Source organism: Cornus florida, unplaced genomic scaffold (assembly GCF_030987335.1).
Source record: "Cornus florida cultivar Cherokee Brave unplaced genomic scaffold, ASM3098733v1 CherokeeBrave_3.0.0_Hap2_Chr10, whole genome shotgun sequence".
NCBI lineage: Eukaryota > Viridiplantae > Streptophyta > Magnoliopsida > Cornales > Cornaceae > Cornus > Cornus florida.
In genome coordinates, this window is record NW_026775580.1 from 99,343,478 (window position 1) to 99,367,730 (window position 24,253).

At 34.8% G+C, this 24,253-nt stretch overlaps 3 protein-coding genes across 3 annotated transcripts; 2 read left to right on the forward strand and 1 right to left on the reverse strand.

Annotated features, from left to right (window-relative positions):
• Nucleotides 1-8,236: 8,236 nt before the first annotated feature.
• Nucleotides 8,237-11,028, forward strand: LOC132276297 (probable LRR receptor-like serine/threonine-protein kinase At5g48740). Its single transcript, XM_059777666.1, has 7 exons — nucleotides 8,237-8,630; nucleotides 8,953-9,493; nucleotides 9,603-10,054; nucleotides 10,150-10,267; nucleotides 10,350-10,418; nucleotides 10,499-10,567; nucleotides 10,661-11,028. Exons 1-7 carry the CDS (start codon nucleotides 8,426-8,428, stop codon nucleotides 10,731-10,733), a joined length of 1,527 nt encoding a protein of 508 aa, XP_059633649.1. The 5' UTR covers nucleotides 8,237-8,425; the 3' UTR covers nucleotides 10,734-11,028.
• Nucleotides 11,029-12,587: 1,559 nt separating this feature from the next.
• Nucleotides 12,588-16,203, forward strand: LOC132276299 (proteasome subunit beta type-7-B-like). The gene is made up of 9 exons (XM_059777667.1): nucleotides 12,588-12,790; nucleotides 12,961-13,112; nucleotides 14,264-14,405; nucleotides 14,537-14,633; nucleotides 14,736-14,805; nucleotides 14,899-15,003; nucleotides 15,090-15,188; nucleotides 15,343-15,430; nucleotides 15,828-16,203. Exons 2-9 carry the CDS (start codon nucleotides 12,969-12,971, stop codon nucleotides 15,902-15,904), a joined length of 822 nt encoding a protein of 273 aa, XP_059633650.1. The 5' UTR covers nucleotides 12,588-12,790; nucleotides 12,961-12,968; the 3' UTR covers nucleotides 15,905-16,203.
• Nucleotides 16,204-16,335: 132 nt separating this feature from the next.
• Nucleotides 16,336-20,685, reverse strand: LOC132276296 (glycosyl hydrolase 5 family protein-like). Its single transcript, XM_059777665.1, has 4 exons — nucleotides 20,206-20,685; nucleotides 18,301-18,548; nucleotides 17,264-17,784; nucleotides 16,336-17,110 (listed from the first exon to the last, which is right to left on the reverse strand). The coding sequence occupies exons 1-4, from the start codon at nucleotides 20,623-20,625 to the stop codon at nucleotides 16,584-16,586; spliced, it is 1,716 nt and encodes a 571-aa protein (XP_059633648.1). The 5' UTR covers nucleotides 20,626-20,685; the 3' UTR covers nucleotides 16,336-16,583.
• Nucleotides 20,686-24,253: the final 3,568 nt, after the last annotated feature.

Here is a 24,253-nt window from a genome sequence, read left to right on the forward strand (position 1 = left end):
CATCCAAGTGTTTTTACATGATTTATTTGTGTTACGTGGCATCAAGCAGGGAATTTGTACCACAGAAATTTTAAATGACTCGTAAGGAATAAAATAAAATAATTCATCATGGGGATTTCAGTTACCTTTTCTACATCTGAATTCTTCGTATATAATTTATGTGGATATATCAAAGAGTTACTATATTTCCTTCTTGGTAGTAGCATTGAATTGTAATTTCTCAATATCTTGACACTGTGAGCTCGTCATGCTAGAAGTCTAAGGCTTGAAAAAAGACTTCCCACCAAAGTTTTTCCAATTGAATCCAATATCGAGTTCATCTGAAGAAATGATTTAGAACCCATTGGCTTCAAGGGTCACACATTGTCTCTGGCCAAACATTTACAATCATTCATGCTGACATTGTTATCAGAAACTACATCCAAGCAGACAGTGCTGCCATTGTCCCGCTTGATTAGTGTATCATAGAATCTGAAATGGTTTCCTATTTTGATTTGTTACCGGTGCAGATCACACAGAGTCTTGCAGGTTGTCCCATCTCTCCAGCTTGGAGGCAGACGTAGGTTCCTTTTATTGTCAATACCTTCTGGCAGGTGCCAGGACTCGGACTCGGACTCAGACATGGGCCTAACTTCAATTGCTTAAACACTGAAAATTTAAAAATACACTGAAAATTAAAAAATATTTATGTGATGGGACCTATACTTCTTACTCTCGATATATTATTTTAATAAAAAAAAAAACAGTCAGGATTTGCATACCTTGAAAAGGAGATTGGATAGCAGAGATTCTGGGCAAGAAACTTGAATTCCTGGATCCAGCTCAATTCCAGTCCAATAGCCCATAAGTCTCGTCCAACCCATTCACCCCTTCTCTCAAATAATAACTCCCAACAACTGTCCACAGGGCCCAATCCCAGTCAAGTTCAGCAGCCACACCCAAGAAACAATTCAAGTACCTATTGTCATTGACATTAATACCCCTTTGGTCCACCCCTCACAAACAATGGGTTGTTTCAACAAAAACCTTATGGTGACCAAAGTGACACCCCTCAAGTAATTAAAACATTTTTTTTTTTTTTTTTTCCTTCGCACCTAAGAACTTGAACTTTTGGATGGGCATCAATGGCCTTAATTGTCGAGTGACATTATAACTTGATCGGTTGTTTACCTTGATTTGATGTTTGAGCATTACTTTCATCCAATAAAATGATAATAATTTTGACACTTGAATTAAATGAGAATCTTCCAAACTAAAATTTGTGACGGCCCTGGTTTTTCAAGCCAGTGCGTCCTGTGATGAATCGTAGTTTGACTCGATAACGGATCCGAAATGCAAAAGCAAAAACAGAAAACAAGACTCTAAAATCAAAGTGACCTTCCATGAGGTTGTGGAACTCAATGAGAACTGATGTGGAAGTAAAAGACCAAAAATATGACAAATAAGCCCCTAGGGGCAAAATAGTCATTTCTAAAAACTGTGGACTCAGGTGCCACCGAGCACACTGCTGGAAGGACAATAAAAAACTAATCAAGATGAACTCAAGAATCACTTGATTCGGAATTCGGATGAAAAAGATCTGAAACTTCAAAGTTTCATAAAATCAAACTTTTGGGTTTGAAATCAATACGGCAAGGGTACTTTACAAGGGTGTAAAATGGTCTTTTCAGATATAATTTGATGCAACCGTGTATACCGTTATATAGACCAGCAAAAACTAATAAACTTAGACTAAAAAATCACTTGATTTGGAGTCCGGATGATGAAGATATGAAGTTTCAAAGTTTTTAAAAAAATCAACTTATTTTCCAGGTAAGAAATCTAGGCAGGAATAATGTTTTTACAGTAAGCAACATTTGATTTTTTTCTCAGAACTGAGGCTAAAAACGGACCCTGAAATGAGTTTTTCTGGAAAAACATGAAGAAGAAACCCCCCTTAAAATCACGTTTTCTACCGGTTTTCGCGGAAGGAAACAAAAAAAACACACTGTAAAATTCCTAAAATGCCCCCTAGATCAGCATAGATCAAGAAAGTCCAAAAAGCTATTACAAGATTTGTTTTCAGAATTTGCCCGCAACTGAGAGCAAAAACGGGTTAGAAGATGAATTTTTCTGGAAAAACACGAAAAAGAAACCCCTCCCGAAATTGAGTTTTCTACAAAACTAGCAAGAGAATTAAAAAAAAACTCACTGTAAAATGCCCAAAATGCCCCTCCATGAAATCTGGTCATTGAAGGCCAAAAAGCTGCTAAATGCAAAATTGAATGCTGAACTTTGCAATGGATTTCCGATGCCAAGATGACATTTTCTGGAAAAACACAAAAAAGAAACCCTCCCTAAAATCACGTTTTCTAAGCGACCATGTCGAAAGGAAAAAATAAAACTGATGTGAAAGGTCTAGAATGCCCCTAGATCAGATTATGCAACAAAAGTGCAAAATGAATCCCTAGGAGGCTCAATTTGCCAAGAAAGAGGTTTTTCTTGAAAATGATCATGTACGCAAACGTAACTTACCTATTAGGACATGCTACAATGGTCCATGACTTAAAAATATCACCGATACAAAATTTGACCCCCCAACGGCCAAAAGGGCGAAAATGCATATGAAATGAAAAATTTGAAATTTAAAATTGACAAATGATTTCAAATTACCGTTTGGCCCTTGACCACACTTCTTACATGATTAATGAGACCTAGTGGAGGTGCCAGAACACACTTTGCACCACCCGATTTGAAAATGAACCCTTAAAGGCTCGGTTTCTACTATTTTAGCCCAAAAATGCAATATGTGAACTAAAATGCAAAAATGAAAACTAAATGGTGTTTGGCCCTTGGCCACACATCACATATAGCAAATGAATGCTAAATGATGAATTTCACACAAAATGCACACACCGGTGCGAGAATGACATATCAAAACCCTAGTTTTCATAGTTTTCTCATTAAAGGCAAAATTTAACATTTATGAATATTCATAGATTTCAAATAAAGTTTGGCCCTTGACCACAAATTATATACATAAAATGAATATCAAAAAGTGTGCTAAAACACATAATACAAGTTTGGAATCAAAAAATACACATTTGACAAAATGGCTACAAATGACATTTCAAGCCAACCTTCACAAGAATGGAAATCTTCAACTCCACAAATCATCCAAGCATAATGAGAATCTCAACATTGATTCCTGTACCTGAAAAATGTCCCCATTACGTGGGTGAGTAACATAAAGCTACTCGTAGGAGATGAGCATGCATCGACCTATCATTTTACAATTTTATCATCTTATAGTGAAACATGTTAAAGGGGTTCATGCCACCTAACGTCTATATCAAAATGAGACTCAGGAAGCATCCTAAGCTACCTTAGAGTGTTTCTAGCATAAATCACATCATTCATGCATTTCAACAATATAGAAACATGTTATATAAAGTAACAAGATATAGATTCTCAAAGTCATCAACTTGAAACCTAAAATACGAAAACAACAAGAGTGGGTCATGCCACCTAACGTCTATGTTTAAAATGAATCTATAGGATCATTCCTAAATTACATTTGAATATCAAAACACAAATCATGATATCGATACAATTTAACCAACATTGAAACTTCTAATACAACGCATAAAGCATGATTTCTCAAAGTTAACATCTTGCAACTTAAAATGGTAAATCAAACAAAGAACAACAAGTTACGATATCTTCTAGTTATTAATTTGAAAAGAAATGCGAAATCAACCAAAGTGGATACTTGGACGTCACGCCGGATCAGACCGACACCATAGTTACTTTAGGGTTACTAGCCCACAGGTAACCTCCCTATGTGCGCACTAGACTATATAGAGGGACAATCCCCCGTACTAGAACCAAGTCCTAGCCATAGCCAAACAACGACATCCCCAAGTTTCCAAAATTAACAAGTTGTGCAACAACGTATATATCAACATGTATATACAAGATATCAATTATCTACCAAGCACAACTGATTTGGAAACACATACAATACATGTACTAAGTCCACAACTACTATGGCATGACAAATGTCGAATCTTCGGTGTGCGATTCGTTACACGCTATAACAATATCTTTCAACATTGAAAACATAAGCTCATGAATTTAAATATAACAACAATGTTATCAAATGCTCAAATGTAACCAAGTGAATACACAACAAATCCAAGTCCATGATTTAAACATAGAACAACTTCCAAGACGCAATTAAATACATGGAGCAATTAGATAGAATTTAATTAAATAAACACAATTACATTCTCTAGATTCCAATTCAATTCCAAATAACCTCAAATTAATACATACTAAAGGATATAGCATGGTCATCACTTATATCCATTCTAAAACTTAATTAGGTTGTTGGAGCAATAAAGTGGAATTTTAATTAAATCATACTAATTTAAATCCCAAGATTCTAAAGCAACTTCAAATGGTTCCAAATTACTATATGCTAGTAAACAAGTCATGGTCATTACAAATATCAAGTTAAAAACTTAATTAAGCCAATTGAACCATTAAATAGATTTCAATTGATCATTTTAACTAAAAACTCTAGATTTTCAAACTCATCTAAATGTTCTCAAATTAACATATATTAGGGAACATGCCAAGGCCTATTGTAATATCATATTATAAGCTTATTTCATACAAGTTACATCTATGTAAATTTAACTTTCACCAAAGATAAATATTAAATAAAAATTGCAATTCTCATTCAAATGATTCTAATTTAATATATGTTAACAAATATACCAAGACCTAAATTACTAGCATGCCACACTTTAATTCCAAGTTGTATATCATCATGAGGATTAAATCTCAAACAAAGAAATTAATTAAATGAAAGGTTTCAAAACCTAATCAAATATTCTAGATTTAATATATGTGAAAGTATATGGAATGCACATCAAGAATATCAAGTCGGAATTTCAAAGAAATGAATAGTGCACTTGGAGCAAATTAATTAATAATTACTAGATTTCAAAACATCTCCGATTACTTTCAATTTCACATATGTTGAAGAGTGTATTAAAACCTAACATAATATACTAACACATATTGATTTCAAGCTAGATAAGGCCACATGAATTAAATATTTACTCAAGAAAAATATTAAATAAAATCTTCATTACTTGTCCAAAAATTCTCAATTTAATATATGTCAATGACCCTATCAAGGGGTAATATAATTCCATGCCACATGTTTAAACAAAGTTATAATCAACCGGGAAAATGAAATCCTTCACAAGAAAAATAAATAATAAAATCTCTAGATTTGTTACCAAAACATGTAAATAAGTTGCATAAACATCACTAGCATGCAATATAACAAGAATAATAACCTATAACCCCCTACCTCAATTTGAGATGAAAATCTCAAATCCCCACTGAAAGAAAAGTGCTCCGAATCCGAAGATACCGAAGGGTTTTGTCGGGGACAACACAATGAACAAGAATACCCAAGAAGCACCATGAAAATCACAACTTGACTTCAAACCCGAACTCAAAATTTGGCCAAAAACGGTTTCTAATAAGGGGGAAAGGTGCGCGGCGTCAAGGCGAATAATAAACGTTAAGGCCGAAGGGTTCTCGCTAAGAAAATCAAGTGGAGGAGAAGAAAGAGTGAAGATAGCCCCTCGGGCTCCCATGGCTGTCGGCCAAAAAGAGGAAGAAGGTCTGAAAATCTGATTTTAAAAATTAAGGCAACCTATTTATAGAAATCTCAAAAAGTGCCTTGAAAGGGTCCCGCTGGGTCTGGAAAAGTGGAATTTGAGCAAAAGCGCTCAAACGGCAAAACTCTGTGAATGCAAAAGATTCAAAATGAGAAAATATGAACAACAGAAGAAACGACGTCGAAAATCGAGTCCCGACCAGAGAGATATGCCCCGAACAAGTTCGGCGGCAACCGGGTTCAGAAACTCTGAAACTGGAGAAAAACGATCAGAACGGAATTCTAAGAGTACACGACTCGACGAAATGTGAAAATGAATCTCGTACGAGGATCCAGGCTCCAGACGAGGTATTTTTACAATAACTTTCGTTAATTGCACAATAGCCCTTACAAAAAGGGTTAACTGCGAAATTGTCCCAGAATGAAAATATCTTCCTCAGATGCTCCTGAAATAAAATATCTTCAAAAGATATTTACAAAAAACATCCCAAGAAAAGAAAAAAGATTCTGAAGAATTGTGCATTCATGCCCTGTGGACACCGGGAGCAACCAGAGTACTTTCTTGTAAAAGTAAAGATACGTATTTCGTGGAAATCACTTAGAATGAAGACACATGAAGTCAAAAACTAACTCCGAGCACGAAAAGTGAGATTGTGCCAAAAACTAACAAACGGAGATAAGACAGAATAGGGAAAATGACGAAATAGGAAAAATGACAAAAAGTAAATAGTGTCCGAAAAGTGAAAATGTGGAAATGACTCGGTCCTCAAAGGAAGTTGTCAATCCATACAAAAGAGTCTCGGAAACCAATTCCAAGCACTCGAGATGACACTAAGCGATGAGAAACTGAACTCAGAAAGAAAAATTAAACGGAAAAAATTTATCCGTAAAATTTCAGAAAAAAGGGAAAGGAAGGAAAATGACCGGGTCGTTACAAAATTGATCTAAGTTGCATTTTTTTTTTTTTTTTTTGTTTAAATAAAAGGCTAGAAGTTTGAGATTTTGATAAAAAAATATATATATATACACCAGAGTTACTATTTTAATTAAATAAGCTCTAATTTAAATAGTATAATCTATTTATTGAAAAGGTTGAGTATTCAAACTTGTAGGAAGGAAAAGTAGCTGGTGTGTTTGGCTGAACATTTGAGGTAAAAAAAATATATATATCATTCCATATTTATTTATTTATTATTTGTTATTATATTTTTTTCTCATACCATGCACGATTGTGGAAAAAAATTGGCACCTTATCATTGGTCTGAGGTCGCACTGACCAAACTAACCATTGTCATGCCATTAACACGTAAGGAAGGAAAGTCAAGCAAGAAATGTCTTCCAGCTTCTTCAACTTCTTTTACTTCTCTTTTCCAAATTTCCTCCTTGTTTTGTCAAATTTAAATTTCCCAGGAAAAGGATAGAAAATTACCTGGTAAGCTCTTATGAATATTCGTTTCTCTCCCCTCAACTTTCGTCTCCGATGACGACCTCCTGGCGACCATCACTTGTTGAACGCCGACCATCACGCCGGCCACCGCGTCCTCGAGCGCATAGGCTTCCCCCTCAATGCTTAATCTTGTAGCTGTAACTACTCTCTCCAAGACCTTTCACCCCAACTCCCTCGCTCCTAATTTCTCAAAAATTTCTCTTTCGTTTCTCTCTCACAAAATTTACTGAGGCTCACCATCTCTCAATTTTTAGATTGCAAAACTCTTTATGCCGCTTCCAACTACGATCTTGAGTTTGAAGAAGCGAATGATTCGGGCCACCGACAGCATAACATTCTCCATAACCCTGACTTCATTCTCCGCAGGGGGCGGCTGGACCCTTAGGCGAGCGGTTGCCCAAGGTCCAGCCAATAAGAAGGATTTAATTTAATTTTTTTTTTTTTTCATATTATATTTTTTCTAAAATTTTTATTTTCTTCTTATTATTACTCTTGACCCATATAAAAATTCCAAAATTTGTTTTATTTACCATAGGATTAAAATTTGGCTGTCAAATGTTATGTAATAGGAATGGGTCCTAATTTTCAATCACCCATTGATCTCTAGGTGAATTTTCAGTAATTTTATTAGATATATATAAAAGTCCTATCAGGATATTTGGAAAATATTTTCATATATATATATATATTTTTATCACATTCTCAAAATGTATCTAATTTTATCCGACAGTATGATCTCCCCTCCTCAAAAGTTGAGTTGGAGTCGGGCACGAATGTACTATGGGTTCAGCTCCACTCTAATTTTTTTGTTATTGCATTTTATATTTTTAAATTTGTACTTTTTTACATTTATACCCATAAAATTTTAAAATTGTTCCACTGAAAATATGAAAAAACCCCTTTATATAAATTTTTAGATCCGTCCTGGTTGGAGTGTTCAAACCTACAACCAGTAATATTGTAGGTGTGTGCGATGCAAATTTTCAACTGAATGACAACGTATCTAGCAAGGTAGGTGTCATGAAGTGGACATTTTATGTTTTTGAACTAGAGAGAGATGGAGGGTGGTGGTGTTCTTGAACATAATCAGTTCGGTTGGCCTTTCTCTTGTCTATTATCTTTCTGCTTTTATACAATCATCATCTCTGACCACGCCTTCATCATCATCACTGTCTCCCTCTAGTTTCTCTCTCATCAAGACCCTCCATTTCAGCCCTTTTTATAGCTCACAACAACGTCATTGTCATGACCTTCCTTTTCTCGATTACACTAATCAATTTGTCACCCACAAAAAAATGACCCATTTGTACCAATCCCATCTTCATCTTTTTTTTTTTTCCTTCTTGTTCTTCCATTACATTTGTCCTCTCATGAGTCGTCGTAATCCGAATCAACACTTCTTGCGTAGTCTTGAACTCTTCATGGGGTTGCACTGGTGTCTCTGGTTTGGGTTCTTACTGTTCTGTGGCATTGGCAAAGTCGCATTATGTGATCAAGATGGTATCTATTGTTTGTCTTTTTTATTTTCCTTCATAGTTCACATTCTTTTGGTTATGAAATTTTCAGCATTTACTTTAATTGAGGACTAATTCCTTTTAATGTCTCACTGATTTATGTTGTTGGCTTTCACAACAAATTACATTTCTAGTCTGCTTTGATGCTTAAGAATTATGCTTTAATCAGCTTAATTTGGATATTTTAAATTGTTATTGATGCTTAACATAATCTATAATACAGCGCTTGTCTTTGCTTTGTGATAATGGATGTATAAGACCTTGGATTTAAACGTTGCTTACATGATGTCAATGGAATTATGAAACAGGTTTTTTGAGTTTATCATGTGGTGGAACTTCAAACTTTATTGATTCTTCTAATATTGCATGGGAATCTGATGATACTTATGTTAGTGGTGGCAACACAACTACAGTCGGTTCCATTGAGGGTACCTCCTCATCTCATCTTCCCGTACGATTCTTCCCGGATTCCCAAGGTCGACATTGTTATAGGCTACCTGTAAAGAATGTGTCATCCTTGGTTCTTGTTAGAGCCCAATTTGTGTATAGGAATTATGACGGACTTGGGAAACCACCAGCATTCTCTGTTTCTCTTGGGACAGCTATTACCACTACGGTAAACCTTACTACTTCTGATCCACGGACCGAGGAGTTCATATGGCCAGCCAATAAGGACGTTGTGCCTTTGTGTTTTCTATCAATCCCGGATGGAGGATTTCCTGTTATTTCTTCTATCGAAGTCCGGCCTCTTCCTCAAGCATCTTACAGAAGTGGAATGGGAGATCTCCAAAATAAGTCACTTAGGAAGTCTTACAGAATCAATTGTGGTTACACCAATGGCTCACTGCAGTAAGAACTTATACAACCTCTTCTTATTGTGTTGCTTAGAGGAACAATGCAAGTTTTCTTTTTTTTCTTCTCTATTTTACCTTTTTTTTTTTTTTTTTTGAAATAATAGATACCCTTTGGATCCATATGATCGAATTTGGGATGCTGATGAAGATTATGCCCCCTTTCATCCGTCAACTGCGTTCAATATTCAGCTTAGCTTCAATCTGTCTAGTCTTGAGGAGAGTCCCCCTATCACTGTTCTTCAAACTGCAAGAGTTTTGGCACGGGCGGGTAATTTGATGCATAACCTCCCTCTTGATGTTCTAGGAGACTACTATATTGTCCTGTATTTTGCTGGGATTCTTCCTGTGTCTCCATCGTTTGATGTGCTAATTAATGGGGATGTTGTTCAATCAAACTACACCGTGAAGATGTCAGAAGTCAGTGCTCTATTCTTTACCAAAAAGGGGATCAGGAGCTTGAACATCACATTGAAGAACATCAGCTTCTACCCCCAAGTCAATGCAATTGAGGTCTATGAGATTGTTGACATTCCTGTGGAATCTTCTTCAACTACAGGTACTTTTACATTTTCAATTTTGCATTCTTGATATGTTCTTTCCATGGATAAGATCATTCATTATACTCATGGTTTGTTGATATCTTTGTTGTAGTCTCAGCACTTCAGGTTATTCAGCAATCAACCGGTTTAGATTTGGGGTGGCAAGATGATCCATGTTTACCTTCACCTTGGGATCATATTGGATGCGAAGGAAGTTTGGTTACTTCTTTGTATGCAACTACCACATGGGTGATTTGTTGTGTTTTCTTTTTGTTCCTTGTGTTACTGATATTGGCTCTCACTTTGTCTTAGGGAGCTTTTTGACATCAACTTGAGGTCAATCAGTCCTACATTTGGTGATTTACTGGATCTTAAAGCACTGTAAGCTTCTTATTGGCAATTCATGACTCGTTATCATTACTACCATGCTTCTTGCATTTATTTTATGATCTTATGTTCAGGGTTTTGCACAATACATCACTTGCAGGAGAGGTACAAAACTTGGGTAGCCTACAGCATCTTGAAAAATTGTAATGCCCCACTAAAGAGTGCTGTGATTATAGTTCAATTTTTGTTTCTATATATAGCATTACTTAAAACATTGCATAAACTGAACACTGCAGGAATCTGAGTTTTAATCAGCTAACATCCTTTGGTTCGGATTTGGAAAACTTAATTAACCTTCAAATTTTGTAAGTTCAAGTTATCTCAAATCTTTAGGGCTATGTACTTCTGCCGGAAAGTTGAATTAACATAAGTGGGAGAAAAAAGAAAATATTGTCCTTTAACTTTAAAATTTTTTTATTTGTTTTTATTATAACTTTTTTAAAAATGTTATTTATTTGTTATTATTAAACTATGCCCAATAAAAAAGCTCTAAAAGATTTATCTTACTTATTTTTTTTTTCTCTCTCTCATTTTTTCACTATTTATTTATTTATTTTTAGAAATTGTAAAACTTTCTATATTCTTGTTTTAACATTTACCATTTTTTTTTGGGAAAATTACATATAAATGGTGTTAAAGTTCCATATTTACTTAGAGACTGAGTCAAAGTTTCATATTTCTCTAAAATGGATTGCTGAGGTGGCACATGATTTTTTACTGTTTAAAAAATTGTGGTGCCTAAAATGCCCTTCCCTAATAAAAAAGTAATACCTTCAGTTCAAAAAAGTAGTACCTTCAGTTTAAAAAAGTAGTACCTTCGGAGAAAAAGTAGTACCTTCGCGGGTGTTTAAAAAACATGGTACCTGGACACCAAAAAGTAGTACCTTCAGTTCAAAAAAGTAGTACCTTCGAAGAAAAAGTAGTACCTTCGCGGAAGGGTATTTTAGGCACCACAATTTCTAAACAGTAAAAAATCATGTGCCACATCAGCAATCCATTTTAGAGAAATATGGAACTTTGACTCAGCCTCTAAGTAAATATGAAACTTTGATTCCATTTATATGTAATTTTCCCATTTTTTTTTTTGTTGGACATATATATATATATATTTTATCTCAAATTATATTTAGCGGTCCCTGATTCTCCCTTACCCTCAAAGTCCATCCCTATCCTTGATTTTCTTTGTTGTTAAACCAGGTCTTTGAGGACTGCATTTTTTTTATCTTTTCTAAATGTAAATGCTTCCATGTTCAATCAATTTGATACTTATTCTTTTCTTTTTCTTTTTCTTTTTTTTCATTTGAGCAACTTTACTGCAATAAACATTCAATTCGTAAAAGTTGCAAGAGAGAAAGATACAACTTGGATTTTTCAGAATTCAGAGGATTGACAGATCCATCTAACTTTCTATAGTAATATGTGGAATTCCCGTGGTGGGGAGATAAGTTGGAGTGAGAGAGAGGAAGGAAATCACGGAGAGAGAAACTTGAAAGAGAGAAGTCAGGAAGTGATTGGGATTCTTCGGCGATGATAGGGAGTTCAGGCGATGAGAGTGTAGAGAGAGAAATTTGGGAGGAGAGAGAAGATGAAAAACTGATGTGTATAGACTATTTTTTCTTGGACACCTGTTTTTAGATGGGTGGCTAGGATTGTCCGGTACCACAAATGAGGTGGTGGGTACCGGACCACTTTAAAAAAAAAATAAATCACAACTCTAAACTTGCATGAGGAAACCAAAAAAAGGACTTGTAAATTACATATTTCTCTTTAATCAGAGTGGCCAAATCCTTTTTATTTTAGTTTCTTTAGTGTCTAGTTTTATCATTTACCCTAAATTATACACCGTATTTAATTATAATTTAAAAACGAATAAGTTTTACTAAAAAATAAAGAAACGAAAGGCCAAAAGGAATAGAAAAAAAAATAAGAAATAAGAAAGAAGAAAAATTATTAATTGTTTAGTTTGTAACTTTAAAAATAGTTTTTAAGAATTCAAAAAGATTTATTAAAGAACAATATATAGTTTTCTAAAAATAGATATTTTTAGAAATGAATTTTTTAAAAAATAAATCAAATATTTTTTATGTAATTTTTTTATTAATTTTTTTTTTTTAAAAATTATTTTTACAATTACAAACCAAGCAGCTATATATTATTAGTTGCTCTAGTTCAATTGAAATATAGAGTGCCAACCGTAAGCCGCGATCACCTACAATTACAAACCGATTCCCAAACCGATTTCTTTTTCTTAAGCCCCAAGACGTTCGCTACTTTTCAAGGTGAAGCCTTCTTTACTACTCGTATCTGTTAGATATTCGTCCTCTTCAAGACTTCAACCCAACGATTTCTTCGACTTCTTCAGTCTGGTAAGTCCCACAACCCTAAATTGCTTTTTTTTCAGTACTAAATTTTAGGTCAGATAGAGTTTATTTTATTTTCAAGTCCCAATCGCGTCTTTGCTTATTTTATTTTATTTTTTTCTATAATGATTTATGATTCGGCCAAAGTTAACTTTTTTGTATTTTTTTGTTTGCAGATCGTGTAATGTCTGAGGTAGCGATTGAGGTTCCCCTAAAGGGTGGGTTTTGCTTCGACCAATGTAGAAGGAACGCCATGCTCTCGGAGAAAGGTCTCAAGCCTCCGTCCTTCCTCAAGACCGGGACTACTATTGTCGGTCTGATTTTCCAAGTATGTATATTTTTAGTCCACTCGGAAACTTGATTTCTTGTTTAATTTGATTTGAATTTCAATTTGTGAACCAGTGGCTTAGGGTTGCCATAATATCAATTTATCAATTGTAAATTTAACTTGATTTCTTGTTTAACTCATTAACATCAGGGCTCTTTTATAATTGTAAATTTATCAATTTCAAGATTTTCAAAAGAATCCTTAAAAGTGTCGCATGGTTATTCAAAAAAGTAGTGGAATTGAGTTCCATTTTTTTTGGTTGTCAATCATAAAAATAGAAAACCAGTTTTTAATTTTTTTAAAAAATTGACATTATAAAATCCAATTATACTTTATTTATTTATTTATTTTCCCCACGAAATTATAGTGTCCAAATGTTGATGTTCCAAAATTCAAAAATGAAAACCTTGTTAGAAACCAAGGAGGAAAAAAAATAATCAGGACTTGCATACCTTGAAAAGGAGATTGGATGGCAGAGATTCTGGGCAAGAAACTTGAATTATTGGGTTCAACCCAATTCCAGCCCAATATCCCATAAATCTCGTCCAACCCATTTACCCCTTCTCTCAAATTATAACTCCCACAACTGTCCACAAGGCTTAATCCCATCAAGTACCTATTGTCATTGACAGTAGTACCCCCTCACTCACTCACAAACAATGGGTAGCCTTGATCCAACAAAAACCCTGCCCTTGCCATGGTGTTGTTAACCACTACACCACAAACTTGGTCAGGGTTACCTGATTTCCATGCCTCCCTGTTGGAGAACTCGTACCAGTGCACCTTGAACGCAAGCTTTTTGGTGAACGTCAGGTTCATCGGTCGCTTGAGGAGGAAAGCCAAATCTTTGTCATAATGAGGCCGGAGACTATAACAAGAGCATTTGGGTTTGCTGAGTGCACTGCTTCTGCTCCTTTTTGCCCATACCTATTACTCATTTCACGAGGAGTTTATTGTTAGACATTGTATAGTGTATTGTTAATGGTGCACTCTGTGGTAGCCAAAGTGAGACTAGGAATTTAAAACTCTAAGGGTGGTTTTGTTTAAAAATTGTCAATTACAATCACACATCATTGGAATAAAAGTGACATTCAATTTCTCAATGTTTAAGGATCCATGCTTGTTTGTCAGTAGCCAAGTTTTTTCTTCAGGATGGTGTTATTCTTGGAGCAGATACAAGAGCCACAGCAGGGCCCATTGTTGCTGATAAGAATTGTGAGAAAATCCATTTTATGGCACCAAATATTTATTGCTGTGGAGCAGGTACTGCTGCTGATACAGAGGCAGTGACAGGTATTTTCCAAATTTTGTTTTATATTAGTGTACTAGCACCTGATTTTCTTTGAGTACAACACTCCTTGTTTTTATGTGAAGCTTTTGAACAATCTAACATTTTCTATTTGCATTGGTAATCGTTGTTCTAGACATGATCAGTTCCCAGCTGCAGCTACACCGGTATCATACTGGTCGGGAATCAAGGGTTGTAACAGCTCTTACCCTTTTGAAGTCTCATCTTTTCAAGTAAGCCTATATAGTTCAAGGTCTTGTTTTATAGCAATATCGGTATATTACTGTAAGCATGTTATAATTAACGAAGGTCGTATTGTTTCATTACGTAATCAGTTACCAAGGTCATGTCTCAGCTGCTTTGGTGCTTGGTGGAGTTGATGTCACTGGACCACATTTGCATACTGTGAGTTATGTCCCTTTATGGTCATGATCAGCTGAAGGCATCATGTTTCCTTGTTGTACAAACACTAAGTTCTATTTTTGAATTGTTGCACAGATCTACCCTCATGGATCAACGGATACTCTTCCATTCGCTACGATGGGCTCAGGTTCTCTTGCTGCAATGTCAGTTTTTGAAACGAAATACCGTGAAGGGCTAACTGTTAGTTAGCTTACTCTGGTTTGTTACTTTTCATGATGCATCAATAGGTTTCCTTGGAATTTGAGTGTTCAAGTATTTGTTTGCAGAAGGATGAAGGAATAAAAATAGTATGTGAGGCGATTTGCTCTGGCATATTCAATGACTTGGGAAGTGGAAGCAATGTGGATGTTTGTGTAATAACCAAGGTCTGTTGATTTGTTATTACTTTCCTTGAATGAATTAGAATTTATGCTGCATCCATATATGTAGTCTAGGTCGTCTTCTTCTTCCTTTTTGTTTTTTCCCACTCCGTGGGTATGGACTTTATGAACTCCTCTCGACAATGCTTGTTTTATTCAGGGGCACAAAGAGTATCTGAGGAACCACCAGTTGCCAAATCCGCGCACTTATGTCAGTGAGAAAGGCTATTCTTTCTCCAAGAAGACCGGTGAGTAGTTTTATCACAAATATATAAACATTTGCCTTTGTACCTTTGAGTTTGCTTTTTATAGAGATCATGGTACTTGTATTTTTTGTCTTTCTGGACTGTCCTGTTATTTTTGTATTTCAAAATTCTCAATTGACAATATAACTAAGCTTGAATGCTTTACATTATCAATAGGAAACCAAAAAGGCTTGAGACTATTGGAAATGTCATTCTTTATGAGTACTCTTGGCTCTTAGCAACCACCTACCAATTTGACCTTCTAGTACACTTGGACGAATACATACTTAAAAATGAGGCTCCTAGAATGTTTATGCTATGGGATGCATTATTTGGTAGGTTGCATTATGTAGTTTGATGTTGATATTTGGTTGATGTTGATATACTGTTGTGATTGCAGAGGTTCTAATGACAAAGATTACCCCCTTGAAGGAGCAGGTGGAAGTTATTGAAGGTGGAGATGCCATGGAGGAATAGTTTTCAGTTATATATTTTTGTAATTTCTCACTTTTATGCCTTGAATTTTATCTCATATCCAACATCAGGTGTAACCTTGGTTGAAGTTTCAAAGGTGTAAGAAGTTCACTGTTGATTGAGATTCTTGAAGCTGGAAATTTTAAACTAGTTCTCTCCCAATTCCACTGGAAGTTCACTCTTTCCAACAAAAACATAAACCTTTTTAGTTTGCTTCACACCTCGGTAATTGAGATTCTTGAAGCTGGAATTATTGCTTTCATAATTGATATTTTTTAATAGATCATTTTTATTATTTTTCAGTGGGTGGATGGATGGATGGATAAATGGAACTGAAATAAATGGATTTCATTTTATTTAGATTACAATAAGATTAAATGGGTGATAGATTTGAGTCTTTTTATGTTGTATTTGAAGTAATAAGATGATAGAAGTTATTTAAAATATAAGAATGATTTTAATTGCAAATAGATGCTGATACATATATTCAGTGTTTGTAAAAACTAACAATCTATCCCCGCTTTTGTTAAAATAAAATAATCATCGTGGGGATATCTGTTACCTTTTCTATATCTGAATTCTTTGTGTATAATTTATATGGATACATCAAAGACCTTCTATCTCCTTGTTCGTAGCATTGAATTGTAATTTTTCAATATCTTGACACTTCGCTGTGAGCTCCTCACGCTAGAAGTCCAAGACCTGAAAAAAGACTTCCCACCAAAGTCCTTCCAAGTGAATCCAATATGGAGTTCATCTGAAGAAAGGATTTAGAACCAGTAGTTGTTCTACTTCTTGTACTGTTAACAATTTTGAACCATTGGCTTCCAGGGTCGCACATATTGTCTCTGGCCAAACATTTACAATCATTCGTGACCACATTGTTATCGGAATCTACATCCAAGCAGACAGTGCTGCCATTGTCCAGCTTCGACGATAAATGCATCTTAGAATCTGAAATGGGTACCCATTTTGATTCATCACCGGTGCAGATCACACCCAGTCTTACAGGTTGTCCCATCTCCCCGGCTTGGAGGCAGAAGTAGGTTCCTTTTATTGTCAATACCTTCTGGGAGGTGTAGCTCCAAGACTCAGACTCAGAGCATGGGCCTAACTTCAATTGCTCGAGCAGTAATTTTCTTTGGACACACAGACCCGTCAATGGATGGAAGATAATTTTATGTAGACGAACTTGGGATATACCTGGTCCTGCACGTCAAGCAAACACTGAAAACTAAATAATATTTATGTGATGGGGCCTATACTTCCTACTCCTGTATGATATTAGCGGTCAACATTTTTCGAATTTGAAAGATATATTATTTAAAAAAAAAAAAAAAAAAATTGTCAGGATTTGCATACCTTGAAAAGGAGATTGGATGGCAGAGATTCTGGGCAAGAAAGTTGAATTCCTGGATCCAGCCCAATGCCAGTCCAATAGCCCATAAGTCTCGTCCAACCCAATGACCCCTTCTCTCAAATAATAACTCCCAACAACTGTCCACAAGGCCCAATCCCAGTCAAGTTCAGCTGCCACACCCAAGAAACAATCCAAGTACCTATTGTCATTGACATTAGTACCCCTTTGGTTCACTCCCCACTCACCCACAAACAATGGGTAGCCTTGATTCAACAAAAACCCTGCCCTTGCCATGGTGTTGTTAACCACCACACCACAAACCTGGTTAGGGTTGCCTGATTTCCATGCCTCTCCGTCGGAGAACCCGTACCAGTGCACCTCGAACACGAGCTTTTTGGTGAACGTCAGGTTCATCGGTTGCTTGTGGAGGAAAGACAAATCTTTGTCATAACTCAGGCCGGAGACTATAACAAGAACACCTGGGTTTGCTGTGTGCACTGCTTCGGCTCCTTTTTGCATGTACCTATTTTATGGCTCATTTCATGAGGAGCGTTATAGTTAGACATTGCATAGTGCATTGTTTATTTTGTACACTACGGTGACCAAAGTGACACCACTTGGTAAATTAAAACTTTTTGTAAAAAATTGCCAATTTTCTGTCAATTCCAATAGTGCATCATTGGAATAAAACTGGAATTCAATTTCTCAATGTTTAAGAAGCTATCCTATTCATGTCAAGTCGCTCGATGGCTCAACAATCATGGTGGGGCCAACAAACACATTTTCTTGTCGAGATGTAAAACAATTATCACATATATATGAGACGATTGCCTCATATAACTGTGGGACTCAAAAATATAATCTACTAATTAGGTGTCACTTTGTCACTTTTAAAATTTTTTCTCTTTTTATTTATATATTTATTATTTTTAAACCGAAAAATGTACTAATACTATACAAATTCATATATATATATATTTTTTATATTATTATTTTTTTTCACATAAGTTGACAATATAAGTTGTATATCGTAGTATACCTGTACCAATCATTCGCATTCTGTCTGGGGCCTCTGAGTTCATTCCTCAAACTCATACCAATGACATTAGGGGTGCCGTTAAACATAGTGGCCATCCTAGTTAGGCCCTTCACCCAGAGGTCAGGGTCGAAGTACTGGTCTCCGAAGAAGCCATTGCCGTCGAAGTTACTGCAACACCACCCTGGCTTGCTTATGTGATTGTCCAATATCACCATCACATTATTGTCCCCAAGGCTAGACACCACCGCCTGATGACATTAATATATTTATTAATTCCTTGACATAAGAAGCTTGTTTTGTATTCACCTTAATTTTGTTTAGGGAAAATTACATATAAATGGAGTCAAAGTTCTATATTTACTTAGAGACTGAGTCAAAGTTCCATATTTCTCTAAAATGGATTGCTGAGGTGGCACATGGTTTTTTACTGTTTAAAAAATTGTGGTGCCTAAAATGCCCTTCCCTAACAAAAAAGTAGTACCTTCAGTTCAAAAAAGTAGTACCTTCAGTTCAAAAAAGTAGTACCTTCGGAGAAAAAGTAGTACCTTCGCAGGTGTTTAAAAAACATGGTACCTGGACGCCAAAAAGTAGTACCTTCAGTTCAAAAAAGTAGTACCTTCGAAGAAAAAGTAGTACCTTCGCGGAAGGGTATTTTAGGCACCACAATTTCTAAACAGTAAAAAACCATGTGCCACCTCAGCAATCCATTTTAGAGAAATATGGAACTTTGAATCAGCCTATAAGTAAATATGGAACTTTAACTCCATTTATATGTAATTTTCCCTTTTGTTTAACTATATGGTAAGGAATTACCATATACTATACTATACACCAATAATTTAAGCATCCTGGAAGAATAGTAATATAGTTATATAATTATATATATAGCTAGTACTAGACCGGTTTTAGCATGTGGTGTTTTGGTTGAGATTTGGTAATCACCATGTGTTATTACAGGAATTAAAAAGTCGATTGAAACTTGACACCCGTGACAATCGGCATGACGTGGGTAAAAATAAATATTTATATTTAATATGATTTGTACTAAAAGTAAAATTGTAAAATATTTATTTAATTTTTGACTTAAAAAAATATTTATATTTAATATGATTAATTATAATTTAAGAGTATATAAAAATTTAATTGAATTGATAGGATAGAAATTTAGAAGTCATCGAATGTCATCGTTGTCACGTGTGGTCATTATCACACCACCTAAAACTTATCGCAGCTGTGTATTCCAGACCTAGCATGCTATGGTTACTTTACAACCAGACAAAAATATTATGAAGTAGAATAATTTGAATATCTACCGGTCCAATATGGCCCAACTAATTTTATTTTTTTTTAATTTTTAATTTTTTTTCTTTTCTCAACCTAAGAACTTGCACTTTTGGATGAGCATCAATGAACTTGATTGTCAATCACATACGTAGGAATAAACTTCACCAATTGTTAACTTGATTTGACGTTTGAACATTATTTTCATCCAATAATATAACACTCTGTAATAATTTTTTTTTTTTGGAAAGATCAATCTGTAAGAATGATAATCATCCAAACTAAAGTCAGTCCAAGTTGCATTCTTTTTGCTTTGTTTGTTTAAATAAAAGGCTAGACGTTTGAGTTTTTGATAAATAAATAAAAATGTGAGAGAGTTACTATTTTAATTAAATAAGTTATTAGTTTAAATTGTATAATATATATATATAACTTTGGCACCTTATCATTGGTGTAAGGTCACTAAAAACAACTAACCATAGTCATGCCATTAAGCAGGTAAGGAAAGAAAGTCAAGCAAGAAATGTGTTCCAGCTACTTCAACGTCTTTTACTTATCTTTTCCAAATTTGCTCCTTGTTTGTCAAATTTAAATTTTCCAGGAAAATTAAGGATAGAAAATTACCTGGTAAGCTCTGATGAGGGGAAGATCAATGAAGTCAGGGTTGTTGGTTTGGAAACCACCAATGGATTCAATCAGCCCCAGGTTCTGAAAAGACTGTCTTACAGTGAGGAAGGCCAAAGAGTCGTTGGTGACCAAGAAAAGTGGCCAAGTTAGCCTCACGCAATTGAATCCCATGGATACAATCTTCTTGGAGATGGCGTCCACCGGCTGCTTGCTCAGCCCTTCCGCCACCATGGGATCAAGATGAGACACCCAATTGACGCAGGCCAGCTTCACTCGCTTCTCGTTTCCGTCCACGATCCACCGGGAATTTGTGTGCAGTGGTTGAGCCATCACATGATTATATGTCACACCATGACAGAATACTGCAAGTGTAACATACAAGATATTCCGGAAGAGGCCACAGATGAACCTCCCCATATTGAGAGTTAGTATTGTCTTCGGGTGTTGACAGGACAAAGAGCTCAAAGCTTTTTATATATATATACCGGGAATTAATTAATGGCTTTGCCTACTTTCTGTAAATTTAATTGGAAGTCCCAAAAAAATAAAAAATAAAAAGAGAAAAGGTTAGGTAGCAAAAACAGGGTTACCCTGGGGTATACCTTAAGTTATCATGTTAGTGTCTGTTCTATGATGGCATATTTGTCATTCCAATAAAATAGTTGAGCATATTGAATGGGACAAAAAATGGAGAGTGCATCTAATGTAGATTCAATTCCTAATTCATAATTTAATACAAGGATCCATATTTTAATTCGATTTAGGTTGTGACCTAGTAACATACTTCATTTTTAATGATATAATCTATGTTAATCCAAATGATAGTATAATATGATTTGTTTTGGATTGGATCTAGAATTAAAGTTGATCCATTGACGTAATTTCTTATTTTAGATTCTAGTGGGATTCAAGTTGAATATTTTAGATTAAGAGGCACAGACACTCTAATGAAGGTACCGTGTCTGTGTCAAATATCGATTTTTTATAGACACTCTTAAATATGTGTTTGTTTATAATTAAAAAATATATATTGATTTTCGAACACTTGATTAATACATTTTAGACATTCGATCAACTACTCTTACACTTTTAGTCTTATACTATAAAACAAACATAAGAACAATCAAACAACATTAGGAGCATAAATCAAAGCGTCCAACTTATTTTTTTTTAAAAATTGAAATTAAACACTTGTCACAATATATAAAACACAAAAAACACAATTACAATGGCAAGATGTGATAATTATATCATATACAGTGTATAATAGAATATATATATATTCAATATTCAAATAGCTTTTTCTTCTAATTTGTGTAACTTTACTATAGAAATTATAAATTAATTACAATTTTGTAATTGTCTTACACAAAAGATGTATAAATGAATTTTTTATTTATTTATATTAGACGTGTCTACAGCTTGTCCGTGTCTTACCTTTTTTAGAATATGACCTAATATTGTATCTATGTTGTATTGGTTTTCGTATCCATACTTCTTAGATTTTAGATTTATATCCAACCCATTTTAAAATTTAAATTAAAAATTAAGATGAAATGAATTTTGTAAAGATTTAATCTCGAGTCAAACTTAATATGATATAAGATTACTACTTACATTTGTTATTCGGGCAAGAAATTCACATTTTGTTACTTTACACTCAACTCCCTAGCTTAAAAGTCGAAAAGAACCTAATGAATTACAACCTTTGGCGACCACTTTGGTCGGTCTCTATGGAATAAACCGCATTGTGATTGGTAAACCGTACGAGCCTAACGAGATTGGGTGTTGCGAGCTGAGTCACAATTCCATTTTATCAATTGGATAGTCGGCATCGCAAGTGTAGGACAAAAACACACACACAATTTCCATGAATCACATTAACTGCCCGTCATATGAAGTTAACGACCATGACGTTTGTGATACAACTAGAATTGTGGATGGTTTCGATGGCACGTTTATTTTAGGATTGAAGAGAAGTGCATGGACATTGATGTTGGAAACACGCCAAGGGATAGATACATAACATGGTCACGCATGCTATTATACTTTGAGGATAAGCTAAGATGTTGAAATATGGCACCTCTGTTACTTAGGGATAAAACATCAAAAATGTTCTCCATTCAATCTTCACAGACTTTGCAAAACTTGCAAGGCAATGCTCTTTTTGTCATTAATCATGTTTGGCCTTTGTTTTATCTTCTACTTTCTCTCTCTCAAATGTCAAAATTATTGAAATGATTTGAGTTTGAAATTTCATTTTTTTTTTTTGGGGGAAAAAATAATGGTATTTAGAAGGTATCAATGTGCAATAGGGACGGAATTGGATGAATGATGAATTTTAATTTTATCTTAAAACAAATATAAACTAAAAGGTTTCAAATTCGGATACATGAAATCCGATCATTTTTCAGAGGATTTCAAAATATTTTTTTTCTTTTTGTTGGAGTCCATTCAAATAAAATCATGGTAGCTACGATTGAGAACAACATAACTTGGCACATTCAATTGGAATGAACCACACAGAAGTTATAACATGGCACTGTTTGCATTCAATTGGAATGAACCCCACAGAAGTTATAACTTGGCACTGTTTGCATTCAATTGGAATGAACGCACAAAAGTTAAATTAGTAGTTTTAAATTAATAATTATTGACAATTTAATTTAACATTAAACAATAAGGTTAATTTTGTCATTTCACAATTTAATTAACCGTAATATGAAAAGTTTTATTAATTTTTTTTATTCTATTGAGGTTATATGTCTACTTTTTATAGTACATAAGCGTTTTATGATTTTAGTCCTTACAGTACGTGAATGAAGATGAGGTTGTGTAAGTATTGATATTGTGAGTCAAAACACTAGTGTGTAATGCCATGATTACTCAAAAAAATTTGATAATGGAAATGTCTGATTTTTTTTATGGCAGTTTGATGATTTTAGAGGGAGAGACTGTGCGCGTTGAGAGAGAGAGAGGTAAGCCGAAGTTTGGCACCATAAAAATAGAAACATCTCAAAATTGGGAGCAAATTTTCTGTCATGAAGTTTTTGCTTTGCACGATTTGAGATCGCGTTTGGTTGGATGCAGCAATTACAGAAGTAAAGAATGTTGACTTATTTGTTACTACATTCACCCTAAAAATAACAACGAATTAATATAGTGCCCAATAACTAATGTCACATATCAATCAAATAATCAATCTTAAGCAAAATAATGAAAAGAGTCATAGTCTTCTCCTTTATTTTATTTATTTATTTATTTATTTTCATGTATAAAAGACTCCGTCGACGTGAAGTGGCTACACGTCGACCAGTTGGGGGCTTTCGGTCGACGTCTAGTCTTTAGGCGTCGACTGGTATCTCTAATTTTTAGGCTAGATTATGTGAATACCTTCTTTTGATGGTGAAGGTGGTGAGTGTGGTACAGTACTCGGTCGACGTGAAATGGCTACGCGTCGACCAGTTGGGGGCTTTCGGTTGACATTTGGTCCTTAGGCATCGAGCGGTATCTGTAATTTTTTTGGTTAGATTTATGTGTGACATTAGTTATTCAGGATTATATGAAAACTTTGTTTTGAGGGTAAAGGTGGTAGTGAGGGAGTAAGTTAATTTGTGTAATTACCGCATCTAAACGCGATTTCAATGACACTTAAACAGATAAGGAATAGGCCAAATGGCCCAAATATAGACCAAATAATGTGCACCGCATGCGACAGCAGCCAAACTAACTTACGAGGATTCATGCCTCTCAAAACCTCTCATGATGAACAACTCAAAAAATTTCTGACAAGTGTATCACTGCTCAACATGTTCAAAAAAATAAATAAAATAGAATAGCATGTGTATCTTTCAGGCATAGATTACTATTGAAAAATTGATGTCGGAGAAAAAACAATCTACAAGACGCAACCCAACACTGTACAAATGATAAAGGTATAAAAATTACAATTTTCGATACTTAACCATTTCTCCCCTCTGGATTGTATAAATCAGCTTCACAGTCAAGAGCAGCAAGATATATAGAGACTCGAATTAATAGAGCT